This window comes from Penicillium waksmanii (assembly GCF_028829765.1).
Source record: "Penicillium waksmanii strain IBT 27052 chromosome Unknown utg000010l:1.0-3698451.0:1.0-3701458.0, whole genome shotgun sequence".
Classification (NCBI taxonomy): domain Eukaryota; kingdom Fungi; phylum Ascomycota; class Eurotiomycetes; order Eurotiales; family Aspergillaceae; genus Penicillium; species Penicillium waksmanii.
The window spans coordinates 501,747-519,681 of record NW_026643256.1 but is presented as its reverse complement, the minus strand read 5'-3'; the positions used below and the strand labels follow the sequence as shown (position 1 = coordinate 519,681).

Here is a 17,935-nt window from a genome sequence, read left to right as displayed (position 1 = left end):
TATGTAGTAGAATATAACAATTGTAGGCTATTCATTAAGAAGGAAGTGTGACGAGAGTCAAAACTGTGTCCTGCGTGCCATGCACCCAATCGCATTTCCATCTAAAGTCCATACACGAGTCTCATCAAATACGCCAAGCATATCGGAATATTCTCCGACCTTGACGTAAGTTTATCAGCCAGTAAAAAGCTCGACGAAAAGAGACCGGATTGAGGGATCGAATGTATATCGTCCCTTCGCGCACAGATGCTAGAAACCGGCCCCACTCCGCTGGTAGATTGACCACTACGTAGTAGCTATTCTGTAGACAGCGGACTATCAACCGTCTCTTTGTCTTGGCTGACGGGCAGGGAAACTAGAGAGCGAGAACAAGAAAGAACAAAGTTACATGACAGATATAAGCCTAGCGTCCAAGTCCTGGGCGATGACTAAATCAAATCTCGTGTTGGCAGCAACTTCTCACAATCATCTAAGGAATTAAAAAGCGTCTTTCATGTCAAGGGTCTGCTTGAGAGACTGCCTCAGAGGTAGTTTATACAGCTTGATGGACACATGCTTGGGTCTGGATAATTACCCCACACTTCGGCTCTTAAGCTTTAGGCTTAAGCTCTGCCCCAGGATATCGCGGCACCAGAAAGCGGGGAAGGACACCCGCAATCAAGGATGGCATAATTCGCCAAGAATAGCATGAGAGGGGTCCTACCACTGGAGATTGGGATCGTGCGATGGCTATTGCGTAGCAACTATAATAATAAGTGGCAATATTGGGAGAAGATCTTCCGTTGATGTAGGGTTATAAAGCTTGCATCCCCCGTGGTTTTTCTTGGACAAATTATACACTGAAAACTACCAGAATACCTAACTTTATTAATACTTTTAAATTAATAAAATTTTTATATCATGAGGAATCAAATGGATGCTGGGTGGTTTTATTCCCCCGCGCAGATCGTTCGTTACTTTTCTACGCGGGTGACGAGTCTTAAACCTCCCAAGGTTAGTATTTCTTTGAGATTGTTAGATATGTCAACCCGCTAAGAAGAATATTGGATAGAACAAACTGCGAAACCCATACGCGATTCTTAAAGAGCTCACATCACATCAATGGCTTATGTTTGCTGCGGGGTTTCTAGGCTGGACATGGGATTCTTTCGATTTTTTTACCGTGTCAATGACAATAACCGAATTGTCGGAAGCGTTTGGTGTATCTTACTCTGACGTTTCGTGGGTACGAGTCAAACCAACCTACTATTTTGGGCTCCCGTTTGCGAAAACTAATATTTCATTCAGGGTATGACCGTAACGCTCATGCTTCGCTCGATCGGTGCCATCATTTTCGGGCTGCTCGCTGATAAATACGGACGGAAATGGCCGATGATCATCAACCTATTCTTTTTCATCATTCTCGAACTTTGCTCTGGGTTCTGCAATACATTGCCACAATTCCTGGGCGTTCGAGCATTGTATGGAATAGCGATGGGGGGTAAGAGATACCTGCACCCTTAACCATTTGCCGCTCCAACGAAACTGACAAATACACCAGGGCTCTTTGGACCAGCCGCCGCTACTGCCCTCGAAGACCTCCCGTACGAAGCACGCGGTCTTCTCTCCGGACTATTCGAAATGGGATATGCAACAGGATATCTCCTCGCCGCTGCTTTCTATAGAGCTCTTGTTCCCACAACCTCGCATGGATGGAGAAGCTTGTTCTGGTTTGGAGCCGGTCCCCCTATCCTGATCATCATATTCCGGTGGTATTTGCCAGAAACAAACCATTTCCAAGTGATGAAGGCCGAACGTGAAGCTCGGGCAAACGCAGTGGCAGAGGATGGAGACACAAAAGGCAAAGACTTTCGAGTGTTTTTGCGTGATGCTGGACGTGCACTCCGAGATAATTGGGTACTCTTTGTTTATCTGATCGTCTTGATGACGGGCTTCAATTCATGCTCGCATGGAAGCCAGGACTTTTACCCGACGTTCCTCAAAGATCAAGTCGGGATGGACGCAACACAGACAACAGTTATCACCGTCGTTGGCCAAATCGGTGCGCTAATTGGAGGATGCTCGATTGGCTATATTAGTACATTCTTTGGTCGGCGGTTAACCATGATGGTATCCTGCGTGGTTGGCGGGGCAGTTATCCCAGCTTACATTTTACCACGCGATATGTCCCTTGTCGCCAGTGCCTTTTTCGAGCAGATTTTCGTCGGTGGAGTCTGGGGACCCATGCCCATTCATCTCCTGGAGCTATCGCCGATCGCGCTTCGCTCCCTGATGGTTGGACTGACTTATCAACTTGGTAACCTGGGATCCTCGGCCTCGGCCACGATACAATCTATCATTGGCGAGAGGTACCCGCTTCCTGCTGGACCTGATGGGAAGAAGCGCTTCGATTATGGTAAAGTGATTGCAATTTTCATGGGAGCCGTGTGGGCATTTATTCTCTTCTTCCTTTTCTGGGGTCCCGAAATGTCACAAGAAGAGCGCGAAGAGGAGGCCCAGGCTTCACTGCGGTTGGAGGAACTTCGGGCTTCGGGTGTTAGCTTGGCAGAGATTGGAGAAGCGCAGTTCCGAGGGAAGGATATTGATCGAACTAGTACGTATGATGAGGAGAAGGCAGTAGCCGGCCATGTTGAGTGAAGAGATTGTGCCGAGTTAGGTATCTTTGACATTTGCATTGAATAAGGTTGTATCAATCGGTTTAGCCAATTTTGAGATGAAGCGAGTGATTTTGATTCATACCTACCAATATCGGCTTACATATCATCCGTTTTAACTTGAAGTTGCTTTGATTGAGCCTGGTTGGAGATGTGATTTAAGGGTCCCAAAGTATCCCTGTGTACCCAACATGAAAGCTGGCATCCATCCTGGCTACGGTCAGTTTAATGGTAGTTAATTGAAAGGCACGAGCCAAGTTATTCAAAATCTCACCATTCCAAACTGGTTCAGGTATAATTCGATGTCTACTTGGCTATACCTTAAAATCAGCAATCTCGATAGTCAACTGCTTATGGCTTACATGCTACTAGCTGAGCAGCTGGAAAATCCCAATTCGTCTGGAATTGAACTGCTTAAGGTTGAAATTACATAGGGACTCCCTGTATGAGTAGAAACGCTACCGAGCACACTCAGCCGAACTATTTGGGGTAAGTTGAAGTTGAAGTTGACCCCCCCACGGTTCGTTACTAACTCAAGGTTCCTCTTGTAGTCAAAGCCCCACAGTCCGATCGTCACCGGCGAGCCAACTTGGTCCTCGGGTTGTACGGACCCGGAGTTATTCGAGTTGATGATTGATGAGTACTCCTCTCACCTCTTCTCTTCTACCTTCTACACATCTCGCACTCCCTTCACGCGACCCTTCTGCCTCGCCCACACGCCCGTCATGACCGAGTCAAACCCCGCGTCCGACGTACCCCGCTATTTGACCGGCGACAAGGCCGGTCTCCGCGAATTCTTGGACAAATTTGATGTGAGTCTGTGGCGCTACCTGCTAGCTATATACCCAATAAGATGGGATCAATTGACTGACTCTATCTTCCAATCTAGGTCTTCCTGTTCGACTGCGACGGTTCGTTGCCCCATCCCCGCATCCCTCGAGTTCGGCTTTCCCCCCCGCCTTTGCGACTCCCAGGAATCACTATGTATGCGACAATGGCTGAGATCTATTTGATCATTTAGGTGTGCTTTGGTCCGGTGATCACTGCTTCCCCGGCACCGTCGAAACCCTCGAGCTCCTGCGCAAGAATGGTACGCGAATAACCCAGATCAAAATCACAACCACAACCACAAACGAGAAAGATGATGCTGACGCCCAGCACAGGCAAACAAGTCGTCTTCGTAACGAATAACAGCACAAAGTCTCGCGCAGACTACTGCAAGAAACTCGAGGGGCTTGGTATCCCCAGCACAGTGGTAAGTCCCCGACCCCTTTCCCCAAGCGGAGATCGCAAATACCACACACCAGTCTAGCAATGAATGACTCACAACATGTACAGGAAGAGGTCTTTTCCTCCTCATACAGCTCCTCCATCTACATTTCACGCATCCTCCAACTCCCTCCGAACAAGCGCAAAGTCTACGTGATCGGCGAAACCGGCATCGAGCAAGAACTGCGCTCCGAGAACGTCCCCTTCATCGGCGGCACTGACCCCGCCTACCGCCGTGATGTCAAGCCAGAAGACTACAAGCTCATCGCAGCGGGCGATCCTTCCATCCTAGACCCAGAAGTCGGCGTCGTTCTTGTCGGTCTGGATTTCCACCTCAATTACCTCAAGCTGGCCCTTGCGTACCACTACGTCAAGCGCGGGGCCGTGTTCCTCGCCACAAATATCGATTCTACGTTGCCCAACTCTGGCACTCTTTTCCCGGGTGCGGGATCCATGAGTGCGCCGCTGATTATGATGTTGGGTCAGGAGCCGACGGCGCTGGGTAAGCCTGCTCAGGCTATGATGGATGCTATCGAGGGCAAGTTTAAATTTGATCGGTCTCGAGCTTGCATGGTTGGTGACCGTGCCAATACTGATATTCGGTTCGGAAGGGAGGGTAAGCTTGGCGGTACGCTTGGTGTGTTGACTGGTGTTAGCTCCAAGGAAGATTTTGTCTCTGGACCTGTGCGTCCGCATGCTTACTTGGATAAACTCTCGGATCTGCTGGGGTCGGATCTGTGAGGGATCATGGTTGCATTTTATATAGACGACGTGATGATAGATGGAAGTTTTATATAGAGGCTTAGTTGCTTCATGGTTATATGCATTTGATAGTACACAGATAAGTGACAAATACACCATTTCTCCGCTGGCACATTTCTCAGAACTTGCACACTTCCTCGTGGATGGAGACCGGATTCTCGAGAGGAATCAAATGCTTCGCCCCTTTGACCGTCTTTAAAGTCACCTCCACTTTGTTCCTGGTAAGAAAATTGACAACTTCAGCCTCGACTCGCTCCTTTGGCTCGACAACGTCGAATTCTCCCACTATTACACTCGCCCGGAGATCATGGTAAGCACTTAAGGCCTGCGCCGCTTGCTGAGAAACATCCTCTTGCATCCCATACATCGGCCAAGCTTTCTTCGCCAATGAGTTACCGCCCAGACTATCCTGGACTATAAGAGAAGTATCGGAATCGGTCAGATTCTCAGAGTTCGCCAGGACATTTGCAATAGTCCACCGAATAGCCTCTTCAGATTCATATGCAACCTGTTGCTGGGCCTTCATATCGGCAGGGAGATCTAAGGCTGTAGGCGGCGCGGGTGCGACAAGAATAAGACCTTTCAAAAGAGCCTGTGTATCGTGGGATAGAAGAGACAAGGATGCGAGTGCGATCTTCGCGCCCATTGAGTGGCCCACTAAGACGAAGCCATGTTGGAAACGGTCTTCATGATTGGATTCTGTCTTCATTTGAGACAGAATAGTAGCGATATCGCTTGCCATCGCTGTAATAGAATACTCATTCTCGTGAACGCCGGCTGGTCCGGTCGATTTACCCCAACCTCGGAGATCGATGGCAAGTGTCGGGTATAACGCCGCCATTGAGGTTGGTGTGTCAGGTGTGGTGAGCTTGTGCCATGTTGAAGAGCTGCCACCCCAGTAGTGAAGAAAGACAATTAAAGGCTTTTGGCTGTTCGCCTCCGTCGGGAGGGTAAGCCGGGCATGAATGGAGATGGCAGGCGTGGTTTGGAAGTATAAGGAGGACATGGCGGTCTTGAAGGGGACGTAATGCTGGGTGGATTTGAATGATATTATTTGTTTTAAGGCTGAAAATGAAATGGTGATAATCAAGGGCGAAAGGAGGAGGTTGGCGTCTTCCTTTTATGATTGTGCTGAGGACAGGCTTCAGCCACTTAAAATGGGTGGTCTCACTTTCTATAGACAGGCGCTAATTGATTCCAGTCTGTGGAGGCGAAGGAGTGTTCAAATATAGTTTAACGCAGCACTGAATGATTCCAAACTGCGGGGCCAGCCTGGGGGCCAAGTGTGGTTGATAAACCAATAGAACTCCGGTGGCACAGTCTGGCTCCATCGCATACATTGCACACCGACACTAATCAAGTTCGAGAATGAGTACATCATTACATGAGGCATGGGGCTTGAGATATGTTGGGATATCTTTAAGGTGGTGTAAGCTTGTTTCATACAAGGGCATGTTCACTAAGATATTATGCTATACAAATTATAATCCTGGCCATTCCAAGATATGGATTAGGAATTCTCAGCGAGATAGCGCTGCAATTTCCACAAATACAGCATCAAACTCATGTCCTCATGGCCACCGTTGGGTCTGAAAAATAGAGCCTCGCTTTCCAAATGCGCACTTGAACTTGTGCGTAAAGTCTCAAGCTCATTCTCGGAAAGAAGTACCGACAAGTCAAAAACGGGGATCGTTGTTTGGGTTCGAGGATGGATGACAGTCATCGAGGCAGGGCCCGACTCAGCCTCATGCTCGGGTTTCGCAGCAAAAAGGAGGATTGCACCGCATGCCTCATGTTCCAGCGGCTCCATGCCGCCAAGTGCGGTCTCGAGAGCGGAATCCGAATATTCGTCTATATCCAAAGATTCCCAGGCGATGTCCCTGTCCGCTTCAAGTTTCTCACTAATATTAACAAGTCTCTTGACAATATCCTTCCTCATCAGTCGCAGGAGATAATCCGGCATATCGGCTCTCCACACACAATCCCTCAAATCATTGGCACCGAGAGGACCAACTGGAATTTTCCACCGGTATGGAATCAACTTCGCAATGCCAGGCCTCTTCCCCAACCTGGATGCGAGATGAGGCGTCGCTGCCTGAATAAGAGGACGGAGAGTAACCATGTGAAGAGAAGGGCTGAATGTCCTACCCCGAGGTATCGAGGGAGAAACACCCCGGCCAGGCGCCACCTTGGCATCTGCACTGGTGGAGGATTCCGACGTCAACGACTCGTCTTCACTTTCGGCCGACCGTTTTTGAATCGAGTCTTTGAGTAAATCCAACGGTAAAAGATAATTATGATTTGTATCCGGTCGTTTTATCAGTCCATAAATACCCATCAAACGACGTGGTAATCGTGTTCCCGTCGTGACGCAGAAGCGCACCGGCGACGCAAGCGCAGCGGCCCATGGGTTCCTCTTGAGTTCGGCATTATCCTCGGGTTCTGGACGCGGTTTGTAGATTTTCTTGAAACCGGAGCGGGGGTGTGTGATCACGGGAGATTGTGGTAGGCGTTTTGAGGGAGGGATGTAGTCTTTGGTTGAGCTGCTGGGCGATGGTGGAGTCGGGGATGGAGCTTCATCATGAGCTTGTCTGAGCTGCGCGTATGAGGTTGAGATGGAACGGTTGAGAAATCGTGGTCCTGTATTTGAGATGTATAGCTGGCGGAATATACGCAGGCGCAAAGTCGCATGCGAAAGCCTGTGACTGGCGCACTCCATCATGATGGTAATGGTGATTGATGGTGATGCTGAGAAGAAGAAGGTTGGAGTCGCGGCAAGGTGTTTTCTCTTCCGAGGCCCACCAATCAGCGGGCCCCGTTTGCGGGGAACTCGGATCGGCCAACCTTTTTTTGTTTCCCCCCCCCTGCTGATCTTTGAGATATTGCATAAAATCAACTAAATCGACTACCCTACTAGAGACAGCGCTTTGATGTAATTGGCGTAGAGAGGTTATCAGCTTTTCAAGTTTTGACTTATGCTACTCCTGCTCCATAATGTTGAATAGTCTGTGCAAAGACCTTCAAATTACTATCAACTAGTACACTCTCATCCCTACTGGCAAATAGGGCTCGTAGTAGGCTTCTTAACCTGTTCAATTGGATTTTTCTGAGAGCAACCAGACGTAACACCAAACATTGTATCGTCTATGGCGGCATCATAGGCTGCACCACAGTTGGGGTCACTGCGAAAGCGCCAGGCAATCAGCAAACATTCATAACACTCAACATATATTTTGTGGGTAATTCTGTCCTCACCTTGATGCCCCACTGGCATTCTCAAAGTAGGAGCAGATGTCATGCGAAAAGCAGTCCTGTGTATATGCATTTCCAACTGCAGCCCCATTGCATCCTGCACCGCAGCGGCCATTACAAGAGTAGCTGTCGGTAGAATTATTGTTAGCTACTTCTATTGAAGCTGGTCTTGACGCTTCAATTTTACGCTTTCAATGTGGTTTTGCTCCGTTAAAGACGGAGGGAAATACATACTCTCCCTCATTAACAATGTTTATGCCGTAGTTGCTGCCAACCAGTCCAGTAAACGAGCATGTCTGGCCGACACTGTTTGTCCAAGTTGCCACAGCAGTGGTACCGACCTTGAGACAGACAACGGATCGTTTGCTCATTTCGGGGAATTCTTTCTGTCCGGGTTCTGCTAGTGCCGTCGCATATAAGTGTGGCAGAATGCCTAGCAAGATCGCAGCCGCACGAAGCCCAAACATCACTCTGGTGTCAATTTCAAAGATGGGTGAAGATGGAGTTGGACTGAAGGCCCGTATTTATCGCGTCCGAGCTTGCTTCAGAGATTTTCATTCCATGAGCGGGGTTCCCTCCTAATGTGATTCACTAACCTGTTTAAAGATAGCAGCGAAGAGATAAATTCTCCGGGGTGGAAATGAACTAAATATACATCCGGCGGTTAATAAGGTTGAGTTAGATCTAGTGTTATATAGCCTTAGAAAAGCCCCGGTATACCTAGGCATTTAATGTAATATTAATGTCATTATCGTCATCATGACATTTTCTTGCTCCATGGCCTCCATTGGGTATAAGCTTTCCGGGTCTATTTGTTGAACTATTATGACGGTAACTGGATTTGAATATCAGCTCGGCAAAGATCCTTGTTAAGGCAGGCATTCCGGTGTATCTTAAATTGAACAGGCGCTGAATATCCTCCTATGGTATAGCCTGGGCATTGAATTCGAATATGTTGTTGCGTGTTTTTTTATCATTGAAGCTCCAGGAAATAAGAACCATCCGGCTTCCATTGGCCTAACCAGAACCTGATAATGCTGCACATAACATATCACCGCGAATAATCATGCGGACGTATTCCTCCTCATCTCTATCCAAACTTTCCCCGCGCGATAAACTGATCTAGATTCTACGCCTTTCGATTTTACATCGTGTAGCACCTATTCGGCGTGATCTATATCCGCAGAGTTCGCCAGGCGTCCCTTTGGAACCCACGCGTCGGCAGGTGTGGCAAACCATGACACAATTGCGAAGATTGTCACAATTCCCAAAATTATGGGCGCATCTGTACCACAATGTTAGCACCTCCAGCATATTTCCGAGTTTGAGAAAAAATACTTACAATTCAAAGTAGACGCCTCCACGGGAAATGAGTACGGCGAGAAGAGAACAGCAACCACCCAGCCATTCCAAAAAACAGAGATGACTTGGAAAGGCTTACTCAATCGCCCAAGTGACCATTTCGCGTCAAGTGGCTCATTTGGAGTCAAAAATAATCGACCCAGGCTAATCAGCCCGTAAGCTGCGGCAGATGGAACACCTGCTGCCGACACCAAGGAGGTGAACGCGACGGCAGAAGGCAAAATGGTGCAAGTAATGACAGCAGCGACACCCCAGACTACAAAAACGGCGTTTTTAGGTTGGCCTTCTGCTGACACTCGAGATACCCATCCAGATGCAGGGAGAACACCGTCGCGGGCAACAGCGAAGACCAGTCGAGAGGCGGCAGTAACTGCGATCGCCGTATTCTACCTCATAATTAGCATGCCATACATATAATGGGAACTCATGTTAACAAGAGTTGGTAGTTTCTCACAAGCCACAGTGCGACGACCGAAAGGACATTCATAACAATATGTCCCCCGCGGCCGAGAACCGCGGCATACAAGGGGACAAAAGGCTGGGGCGCATCGTAGGAAAAGAGAACGTCAATCGGAGGCTAGATTTTGAATTAGCAGGTATGATAGGCAACTAGCAATATCATTGCCTCTGACTCACAGAAGTAAACAAGAACAGTATCACTGCACTGAATCCAAGCACACCACTAACTACCGTACTCCAAAAGATACCCTTCGCCGCATTGACGGACGCATTTTTTGTTTCTTCTGCAACGTGACCGGAAGCATCGAATCCAATCAAAATACCTGCCGTTGCAAGATATGAAAGGCACCAGTTCCAACCAGCCGGTGCTCCGGTGCCGTTGTAGGTTGTCATAAATGCTTCATGTGCAGTTCTCAGGCCGTAAGTGTTATGCGCCCCAACAGGAAGCCATATAACATTCAGAATAAAATCCAGAAAAACGGCACCGGTAGAAAACCAGAATATATACTTAAAGACTCGTGCTAATATTGTTTTAGTTAGTAGCTGTTACTTGAAATGTATGACTTTGACTGGGAGCGTACGGGAGGCAAGGTTCATTAATGCCGCCAAAGCAAGGAGTACCTCGGTACATATCCATTGGACTGCGCGAAACTTGACGCTGGATGAGTCGGTCGGGAAATCAACATTGAAAACACTTAGTTCCTATTTCTGGTCAGAAAAGGCTCAATGATTGATTTCGGAGGTTTTACCGAAAGCATATAGTTCACGGCCGATTGGGTGTTGCCTATGTGAAAATGTGAATATCTTGTCTTCATAATACAGAACCTTCAATCACATACTGGCACAGAATGTCGTCCAGGCTGTCGTGCTCCACCAAGCAACGACGAAGCCAAAAAAGCGTCCGAATCTTTTACCGCCAGCTTCTGCGGCCCAGAGATAAATTGAACCAGAGGTTGGGGAAGCCGAGCATGCTTCAGCAATGACAGCTGCAGTGATGAATGTGAATACACAAGTCACAATGTAACTTGTCCTATAGAGTTATTAAAATTATTGAAAGTTGAATGTATCTTGAGCAGGATTGTCGAAAATTACCAGTAGGCTAGAGGACCTCCGGCTGCGATCCCAGTGGAAAATGTCACTCGCACCCCGCCAACGAAATATAGAGCAGCTAGTAGTATTGTTAGTGATATGAAAGGATTAGGCCAGAAGTAAAAGCCCTTATACCAAATGAGGTCGAAAAATTCTCAAATAAGGAATAGCTGCGATGAAGTACCTAGACCAACCTAGTCGTTAGGACCGAGTTCACCGCAAGTCATTTTGAGATGTAGATTTTCAACGAACTTGTTTATACCCTAGGCGCTCCTGCAAGTAATTGGGTAGACTGGTTAGATCATTCACAAAGATCAGTTGATTTGAACTTCCTCACCAAAGTAGACTCGTCGTTGTTATTATCCTCCAAAGAGGAAGATACTTCAGGTTCTTTGACATCCGCCATGGCCTACCAACACAGATATCTAACTGGATCCAAGACAAAATTCTCAGGAAACTAAAACGGCCCCGGGGAAATCGTTGAGCTAATAAGCAATTCGAACGCTTCCAGAAGAAGTACTACTGTCCGTCCACGGGTCCCGCGGACACCTCGAGAAAGAGAAAAGAGTCAAACTTACCGTGACGAAATAAGCGCCTAGATGGTGCAACGTGCTACTATACTAGTTTAAGGTAGTTTTCGCTTGGAATTCCTGATTTGTGGTTTAGTGTCTGCGAAGGTTTCGCTTGTGTGGTGAAGTATTATGCCACTTCCCGACGGGGTTGCGTTATTATGGCAAAAATTACCTGATAGCTAAACAAACTTCTCTCCGGCCAAGCCTATCAGATTAAATAGCATTAGGTAGGTACAAGCGATGGGGAGCCTCTGGAAGCATTTAAAATAGGGGATTTAACTCGATCTTTCATTGCGTGTGTGAATTATCACAAAATGTTGGCATTTTGGGCCTGGAGTACACTCCTTGTTGCCTGCTCCGTATTCATCAAGGTAAGGAAAACTGGATTTCCAGTCATAGCCCTTGCTGATAGAAATAGGGCATTTATGAATACTTTTTTTCGTCATTGTCGCATATACCTAATGCTGGTCTGCTGGCTCCAATTTCACGGTTTCTGTGGGAGTTCCCGCTAGAATACCGTGGGAGGCTGACATTGGAACTCCCGAAACTCCACAAAAGGCTCGGTAAGTATGATACGAACATTGGAACATCATGATCATGATATTAAAGTTAAGATTTCTATGCAGGACCTTTGGTGCGAATTGGTCCGAATGAATTATCATTTTACTCTCTAGATATCTATAAGAAAGTCCACGCACCGGGTAGTGCTTTTGCCAAGGACAATCGAGTCTATGGCCAATTCGTACAAGATGGGCACCCAGCGCTGTTCTCGATTACGTGGGTATCAAAATATAGTTTTTTTTACAATGCATTCTGACTCTATTATCATAGTGATCCCAAAGAACACGCACAGAGGCGTAGACATATGGGTGTGCTTTTCAACCGCAGTCGGGTTCCAGCTTTGATTCCGATGATGCTAGATCAGATCTCCAATTTCGAGAGCCTGCTCTCAGGTCTGATTCATGAAGGGCCCATCGACCTTGTACCTACCTGCCGGGCTCTCGAGGCTGATATTGTGTGTGAGTAATTCAATTTCTTGAGCTATGATGGTTAGCTGATCTGGAAACTTCAAGCGAGATTCGCATTTGGAAGCGCCATCGGAGCAATAGATTCATTGAAGTCAGGAATAGAGTTAAATATCATCAAGGAAAATGACTTGAAGTCATCAAAAATGCCGCTTGTATGTATACCAGCTGATGAAGTGATAAGAGTACATGCTGATTTTTCTATTCCGCCTTTGCCACTCTAGTATACCAAATTTCCTTTCGTAATGCATTTATACTATTTATTATCTGACAAAATCTATGATATCACTGGAATTGACATATCTTTGGTTGCAACGAACAGATGGTTTGAAGAGGTAAGTCTATTGATCTCGCTACTAGTACCTACTGTATACTTCCGGTTGTTGAGACGTCTTCCAGTGGGCAGAAAATCAGTTAAAAGGATCACTTGACTTCGAAAAGGGGACAGGAACCTCATTCCTCGCAGCAATGGCCGGGTCGAGGCTTTCAACACAGTCTGCCTTGTCTGAGGCTAAAGAGATGCTGGGTCCTGGAACGGATACCACTTCCGCTACGCTTGCACATATCCTTTGGGCTCTTTCCCTCAGTAAAGATCTACAAGATGGGCTTATTTCGGAACTAGAAATAGCCAACTGGCCCACAGATATGGCGGCACTCGAGTCTCTTCCGCTGTTGGTTGCATGTGTCAGAGAGGGGGGTCAGATGGACTGGAGCCGCTGCTGCCATGCTACCTAGGATTGTTCCAAAAGGAGGCTCTCTACTGGATGGGAAACATGTAGCAGAAGGAGTAAGACTTTTCAAAGGAGACCTAAGTCTAGGCCTCCGAGCTAACCGACGACAGGTCATGATCTCTAGCTCGCCGATCTGGTATCTACACGACGAGACCGCCTTTCCAGAACCACAAAAATATCGGCCAAGTCGCTGGCTGTCGAATGAAGAGGATAACGCCACTTCTCGGAGGAACGAATACTACATACCTTTTTCAAAGGGCCCTAGCACATGTGTCGGAGTCCAGTGAGTACTAGATCCTTATTTCCCCCTTTCCAAGCAATTGAATTCCAAGCTAACAAAAGTTGTACAACCTAGCTTTGCACACCTGGAGCTCTTTCTTTCAGTTACCCAGATACTAAAGGTTTATTACATCAAGCCATATGGCATTTCCTTTTTAGACGCTAGCGTTGAAGCGGAATTACCTCTACGGAGAGAATGGGTTGCTGCTGTGCCTACCGCCCCCCCTGCAGGTTTTTCTCCAGTCGCGGGCATGAGATAGTATCTTAAGACTTGGAAAGAAAGGGATGCTTTAATTGTTTTTTCACGTAGGCTTAGCCTGAAATACATTGCAAATACATCGGAGTCTCCTGATATCGCACCACAATTTGAGGATCTCTTTCGCTGTGGCTGTGTTTTGTCCATCCCAGGACCTTACGAGAATAGGACAAAAAAGCTCACAAGGGCGGTCGTGAGACCTCGACTATGTAGGCTCTTTAACCGGACCAAACCGAGTGACTTGCTGGCGGGCTTTCTGGACTGATTCGTTCCTCCTAAGCCATAGCATCTGTAACGACACAGCGATTGTTATCATTACAGATCTCCGGGGTCTTGCATTTGCGTGTAGGGCTTATCAAGGGTGATCTTGGTCTCTCCCATTCTGGTTCCATGGAGAGTAGCAGCCCGCAATGGGCTCACTGCTGGCGTATGGATCTGCAAACGCCCCCCCACAACACTCACTAAGTATAGGCCGACATGGTTGAAAAGAAAAGCGGTTCTGGCACCCAACCTAGAAGTCATTGGTGGTCAAGATCACCTGGCTTGCGACGATTTGCTAGAAGTTCTCCACGTCCTTTGGCTTTCAAGTCACAGAGATCGTTCGACATGATGACGGATGAGTACTGCAACACCCAGTCTCCGTTTCCGTTTATGACCTGGCGCACGAAGATGGTTTCGTTGTAGTTTGTCCGAACTCCGTATTTGAAGGCACTTGTTAGACAGAGGCAATATAAGTCTGCCGATGGCCCATTGGGAAAGTTCTTCTGTTTACCTAGATTTTTGATCTCGTCAGTACTTGGCTCTCGGGCTTTGAGATTGGGTATGTCAGGATCAGGATACTTGAAAATAAGTACGGCTCATTTGCCGTCGGGTGCTTTGCTAGAGCGAGTGAAGTAGTAGACATGACGTTTGTTGCAGATTGAGAATAATTAGAAGATAAAAGTATCTCACTATAACGGGTAGAGTAGAGTGGAGAGGAGAAGGTTGAGGAGAGCTACGAAATGGAAGGGGGATGTCTTATTTACCACTAGTAATAGTAATAGTACTAGTAGTGGTAATGTTTGCACTTGCTGTTTATTTGGAAAGATCAACAAAGAGCCTTTTGGGGAAAGTGCAAACTGCTTGTATCCATAACGTGTTGAACAATCGGCAGGAGCGACCTGAGTAGATCCTAGGATGACGCATGATGTTAAAGCGCTGGCGCAAAGGCATTCTGATCAGAGCAAAAGTAGAATTGCTTTTTTTTCCTGTTTTTATATGCAATCGGGGGCTTGAAGATGAATAAAGAAAGGATAGAGAAATTGTGTAATTGGGAGTCTAAACAGACTGCTCAAGAAAATTGCCCCGGTACTAGTTAACATAGTTAGCTACCCCAATAGGGTTAGGGTCCCCGCTATCTTATCGCAGCTCCGCACCGCCCTCCGAGGCTGCCTTTCCCTGCCCTTTGCATCTCCATCTCCAACTCCAGCTCCGACCCCAACCCCAAACGCACCACCTACCCTCAATACCCCTGCGTCTGCGGTCCTAACAATGCGCCCGACAACTTCACTTCAGCGTCTGGCACGCTCCATTCCCCGCGCCTCTATTCCATCCTTCCGGCCAGCCACTGCCTCTCGATGCTTTTCAATCTCCGCTCCCTCCTTCGACCGCACACCTCCGCGGGGCTGGACACCGACGCCATTCGTGACTGAGACTGTTGTACGTTGATTCCTCGGATCGCCCACCCGCCCGCATAACAACCTCACTAACTTCATGAACAGGGAGGTGGCTGGCACACATGTATGTACCGCAATGCGCATTGCTCAAGGTCGCGCGACTAACCGCTTCACTCTATTCAGACGACATCTTTTCCAGGTTGCTCAAGGTATGAAAAACATACACCATGCACGCTGGGGGTACACAAGTGACTAACAAAACTAGGAACGTATCATCTGTTTGAACGGCGAAGTCGACGAATCCATGTCCGCCTCCATCGTCGCCCAACTCCTCTTCCTGGAAGCCGACAACCCCCAGAAACCCATCCACCTATACATCAACTCGCCCGGTGGTTCAGTAACAGCAGGTTAGTAGCCACCCTCCTCACCTCTCCTGCCTCGACCACGCTTTCATCCCAACCAATCCCAGTATCCAACCCGCCCACTAACCAACCTTGCACCACCACAGGACTCGCAATCTACGACACAATGACCTACATCGCCTCACCAGTAAGCACAATCTGCGTCGGCCAAGCCGCCTCAATGGGCTCGCTCCTCCTCTGCGGCGGCCACCCTGGAAAAAGATACTGTCTCCCACACAGCTCGATAATGATCCATCAACCGTCAGGAGGGTATTTCGGACAAGCGACCGACATCGCGATCCATGCGAAGGAAATCTTGCGCGTGCGCGAACAGCTTAATCAGATTTATCAGCGTCATCTTACGGGGAAAAACAAGCTTAGTCTGGATGAGATTGAGAAGCTTATGGAAAGAGATTATTTTATGGGGGCGCCTGAGGCGTTGGAGCGTGGGATTGTGGATGAGATTCTTGATCGGAGGGTCAAGATTGATGGGGAGGGAGGGGGAGAGGGAGAGAAGAAGGAGTGACGAGTTCAATGGGCCTTGGGAGCTTCCGTGTAGTTTGAGTAATTTTGCTGGGGAGGTTGAGATGGTGTGTGGGTTGTATTATATCCATTGTTATGACTAGATATTCATCCAGGATCTCATCTCCATTACGAGTACGTTTAGGCCTTGGTGAAGGCACCTACCTCTTGGAATGCAAGCAATTATCATCGCTAGATGAGATTTATATAGTTTAGTTAAAATACAAGGTATCTGGAAATCACAGCAATGGTGGGTAAAGTATGGATGGGTAGATATCACCAATCTATCGGTCCACTCGCGCAATTCGTCCATCAATCCCAACCTGCAGACCAAACCGCTGCCGCAAGAACGTCGCAGTCTCCGGTGACGGAACGTATCCCGCTGACGAGCGCTGCGTAGTCGCCGAATGCTTCCATTGATCTCGTATTGTGCCCAAAAAGCCCATATCCACAACCACGGCCTGTCCTGCGGAGAAGGTATCGAGCGGGTGGCCGTCGCGCGTATACACCGCGTCACTTTCGCCTGGTTCTGCGAGGAGCGTTGTTCGTTCATCGTTTACATCGTCGTCTATTTCCGTGACGGGCGGAGGGGTTGGTGTATTTGATTCCGATCCCGATTCCTCCGTCTCAGTATCGTCTGTTCCCCGCATCATGCCCCGCTCCTCCGCATCGTGGTCTTGGGCAGTAGGTTGGGCGGCATTGGAGTCTGGACTTGTAGTAGTGGTTTGTTCTGTGTTCGTTGTGGGTGTGTTGGTTGGCCCTGCCGTCTTCACTCGCTCGATTATCAGGGCCAGCATGATAAAATCGATGAGGAAGATTAGTATGTCGAAGGAGATGAGTCGTAGGGCTGGGACGGGGGTTTGGCCAATGAAGTCGATGAATAAACCGCCGTGGAGATAGCCGCGTGTTTCTTCACTGGCTTGGGGGTTGATTACGAGGGCGTGGAAGATCATGCAGAAGAGGTTGCTTGCGATTATTGCGCCGACGAAGGGTTGGTTGCGCGTTGGATCGAAGGGTGGGGCTTTTGGCGAGAAGAAGATAAGTTCGACTATGGCACGAAGCGCAAATAGGATTAAAGAGCAACTAAAGAGGGGGTGGGGATGTTAGTTTTGTTTTTGATTTGATTTTAGAGAGCAACTTTACCCCAGATCATAAGATGGGGTTAAGTGCGGAGTCAAAGGGGGAGGGGGGAACGAAGAGGTTGAAAACGCGAATGTGGCAGGCGGATCACTCACTCCATGTAGTATAAGGCGGATAATTGACAGTATATGAGAATATCGAGGTCTCGAAGGAGCCGGTCGATGAAGGCGACTTTCGCTGCGGACTGGAGCTTCTTCACGCGGCTCTTCTGGCCGCTGACTGGCAGTGGTCCCGGCGCCCCCGAGTCGTCACCCTCGAGGGAGATACCGGACACGTCAGCGATGTACTCCGCATCTCGAAAGGCATCGACGTCGGTCATAGAGGGTCATGGGAGCGTGGACACCCGGCAATGGTCCAGCTTGGTCGGGGATGGTGATAGTTAGCGATAAGCTGCGGGTGGAGTTGAGGAGGCGGAATGATGTCGGGCCGAACACGTGCTCTGGATCTATACATTCCGGGGGGGGGGCGCGCCGACTATCTAGAGTTTGGTCATGACTGTTCATAGCT

At 48.2% G+C, this 17,935-nt stretch overlaps 9 protein-coding genes across 9 annotated transcripts; 4 read left to right on the top strand and 5 right to left on the bottom strand.

Moving 5' to 3' along the window:
* Nucleotides 1-900: 900 nt before the first annotated feature.
* N7481_012144 (sugar transporter family protein) lies at nt 901-2,637 on the top strand (the record flags this gene model as incomplete). The annotated part of the gene is made up of 4 exons (XM_057271363.1): nt 901-993; nt 1,052-1,225; nt 1,288-1,480; nt 1,541-2,637. The coding sequence occupies 4 exons, from the start codon at nt 901-903 to the stop codon at nt 2,635-2,637; spliced, it is 1,557 nt and encodes a 518-aa protein (XP_057115551.1).
* Nucleotides 2,638-3,099: 462 nt separating this feature from the next.
* On the top strand, nt 3,100-4,664 carry N7481_012143 (uncharacterized protein; the record flags this gene model as incomplete). The annotated part of the gene is made up of 6 exons (XM_057271362.1): nt 3,100-3,143; nt 3,220-3,466; nt 3,544-3,565; nt 3,676-3,744; nt 3,818-3,909; nt 3,993-4,664. The coding sequence occupies 6 exons, from the start codon at nt 3,100-3,102 to the stop codon at nt 4,662-4,664; spliced, it is 1,146 nt and encodes a 381-aa protein (XP_057115550.1).
* Nucleotides 4,665-4,803: 139 nt separating this feature from the next.
* On the bottom strand, nt 4,804-5,691 carry N7481_012142 (alpha/beta fold hydrolase; the record flags this gene model as incomplete). The annotated part of the gene is made up of 1 exon (XM_057271361.1): nt 4,804-5,691. The coding sequence occupies one exon, from the start codon at nt 5,689-5,691 to the stop codon at nt 4,804-4,806; it is 888 nt and encodes a 295-aa protein (XP_057115549.1).
* A 504-nt stretch (nt 5,692-6,195) lies between these two features.
* N7481_012141 (uncharacterized protein) lies at nt 6,196-7,407 on the bottom strand (the record flags this gene model as incomplete). Its single annotated transcript, XM_057271360.1, has 1 exon — nt 6,196-7,407. The coding sequence occupies one exon, from the start codon at nt 7,405-7,407 to the stop codon at nt 6,196-6,198; it is 1,212 nt and encodes a 403-aa protein (XP_057115548.1).
* Nucleotides 7,408-7,737: 330 nt separating this feature from the next.
* Nucleotides 7,738-8,404, bottom strand: N7481_012140 (uncharacterized protein; the record flags this gene model as incomplete). The annotated part of the gene is made up of 3 exons (XM_057271359.1): nt 7,738-7,867; nt 7,941-8,063; nt 8,172-8,404. 3 exons carry the CDS (start codon nt 8,402-8,404, stop codon nt 7,738-7,740), a joined length of 486 nt encoding a protein of 161 aa, XP_057115547.1.
* A 693-nt stretch (nt 8,405-9,097) lies between these two features.
* N7481_012139 (Amino acid/polyamine transporter I) lies at nt 9,098-11,074 on the bottom strand (the record flags this gene model as incomplete). Its single annotated transcript, XM_057271358.1, has 9 exons — nt 9,098-9,222; nt 9,280-9,685; nt 9,754-9,876; nt 9,936-10,279; nt 10,340-10,460; nt 10,508-10,542; nt 10,598-10,788; nt 10,851-10,926; nt 11,065-11,074. The coding sequence occupies 9 exons, from the start codon at nt 11,072-11,074 to the stop codon at nt 9,098-9,100; spliced, it is 1,431 nt and encodes a 476-aa protein (XP_057115546.1).
* A 1,838-nt stretch (nt 11,075-12,912) lies between these two features.
* N7481_012138 (uncharacterized protein) lies at nt 12,913-13,179 on the top strand (the record flags this gene model as incomplete). Its single annotated transcript, XM_057271357.1, has 1 exon — nt 12,913-13,179. One exon carries the CDS (start codon nt 12,913-12,915, stop codon nt 13,177-13,179), a length of 267 nt encoding a protein of 88 aa, XP_057115545.1.
* Nucleotides 13,180-15,240: 2,061 nt separating this feature from the next.
* N7481_012137 (ATP-dependent Clp protease proteolytic subunit) lies at nt 15,241-16,292 on the top strand (the record flags this gene model as incomplete). Its single annotated transcript, XM_057271356.1, has 5 exons — nt 15,241-15,408; nt 15,471-15,489; nt 15,549-15,574; nt 15,631-15,772; nt 15,835-16,292. The coding sequence occupies 5 exons, from the start codon at nt 15,241-15,243 to the stop codon at nt 16,290-16,292; spliced, it is 813 nt and encodes a 270-aa protein (XP_057115544.1).
* Nucleotides 16,293-16,572: 280 nt separating this feature from the next.
* N7481_012136 (DSC4 family protein) lies at nt 16,573-17,747 on the bottom strand (the record flags this gene model as incomplete). The annotated part of the gene is made up of 2 exons (XM_057271355.1): nt 16,573-17,371; nt 17,524-17,747. The coding sequence occupies 2 exons, from the start codon at nt 17,745-17,747 to the stop codon at nt 16,573-16,575; spliced, it is 1,023 nt and encodes a 340-aa protein (XP_057115543.1).
* Between the last annotated feature and the right edge of the window lie 188 nt (nt 17,748-17,935).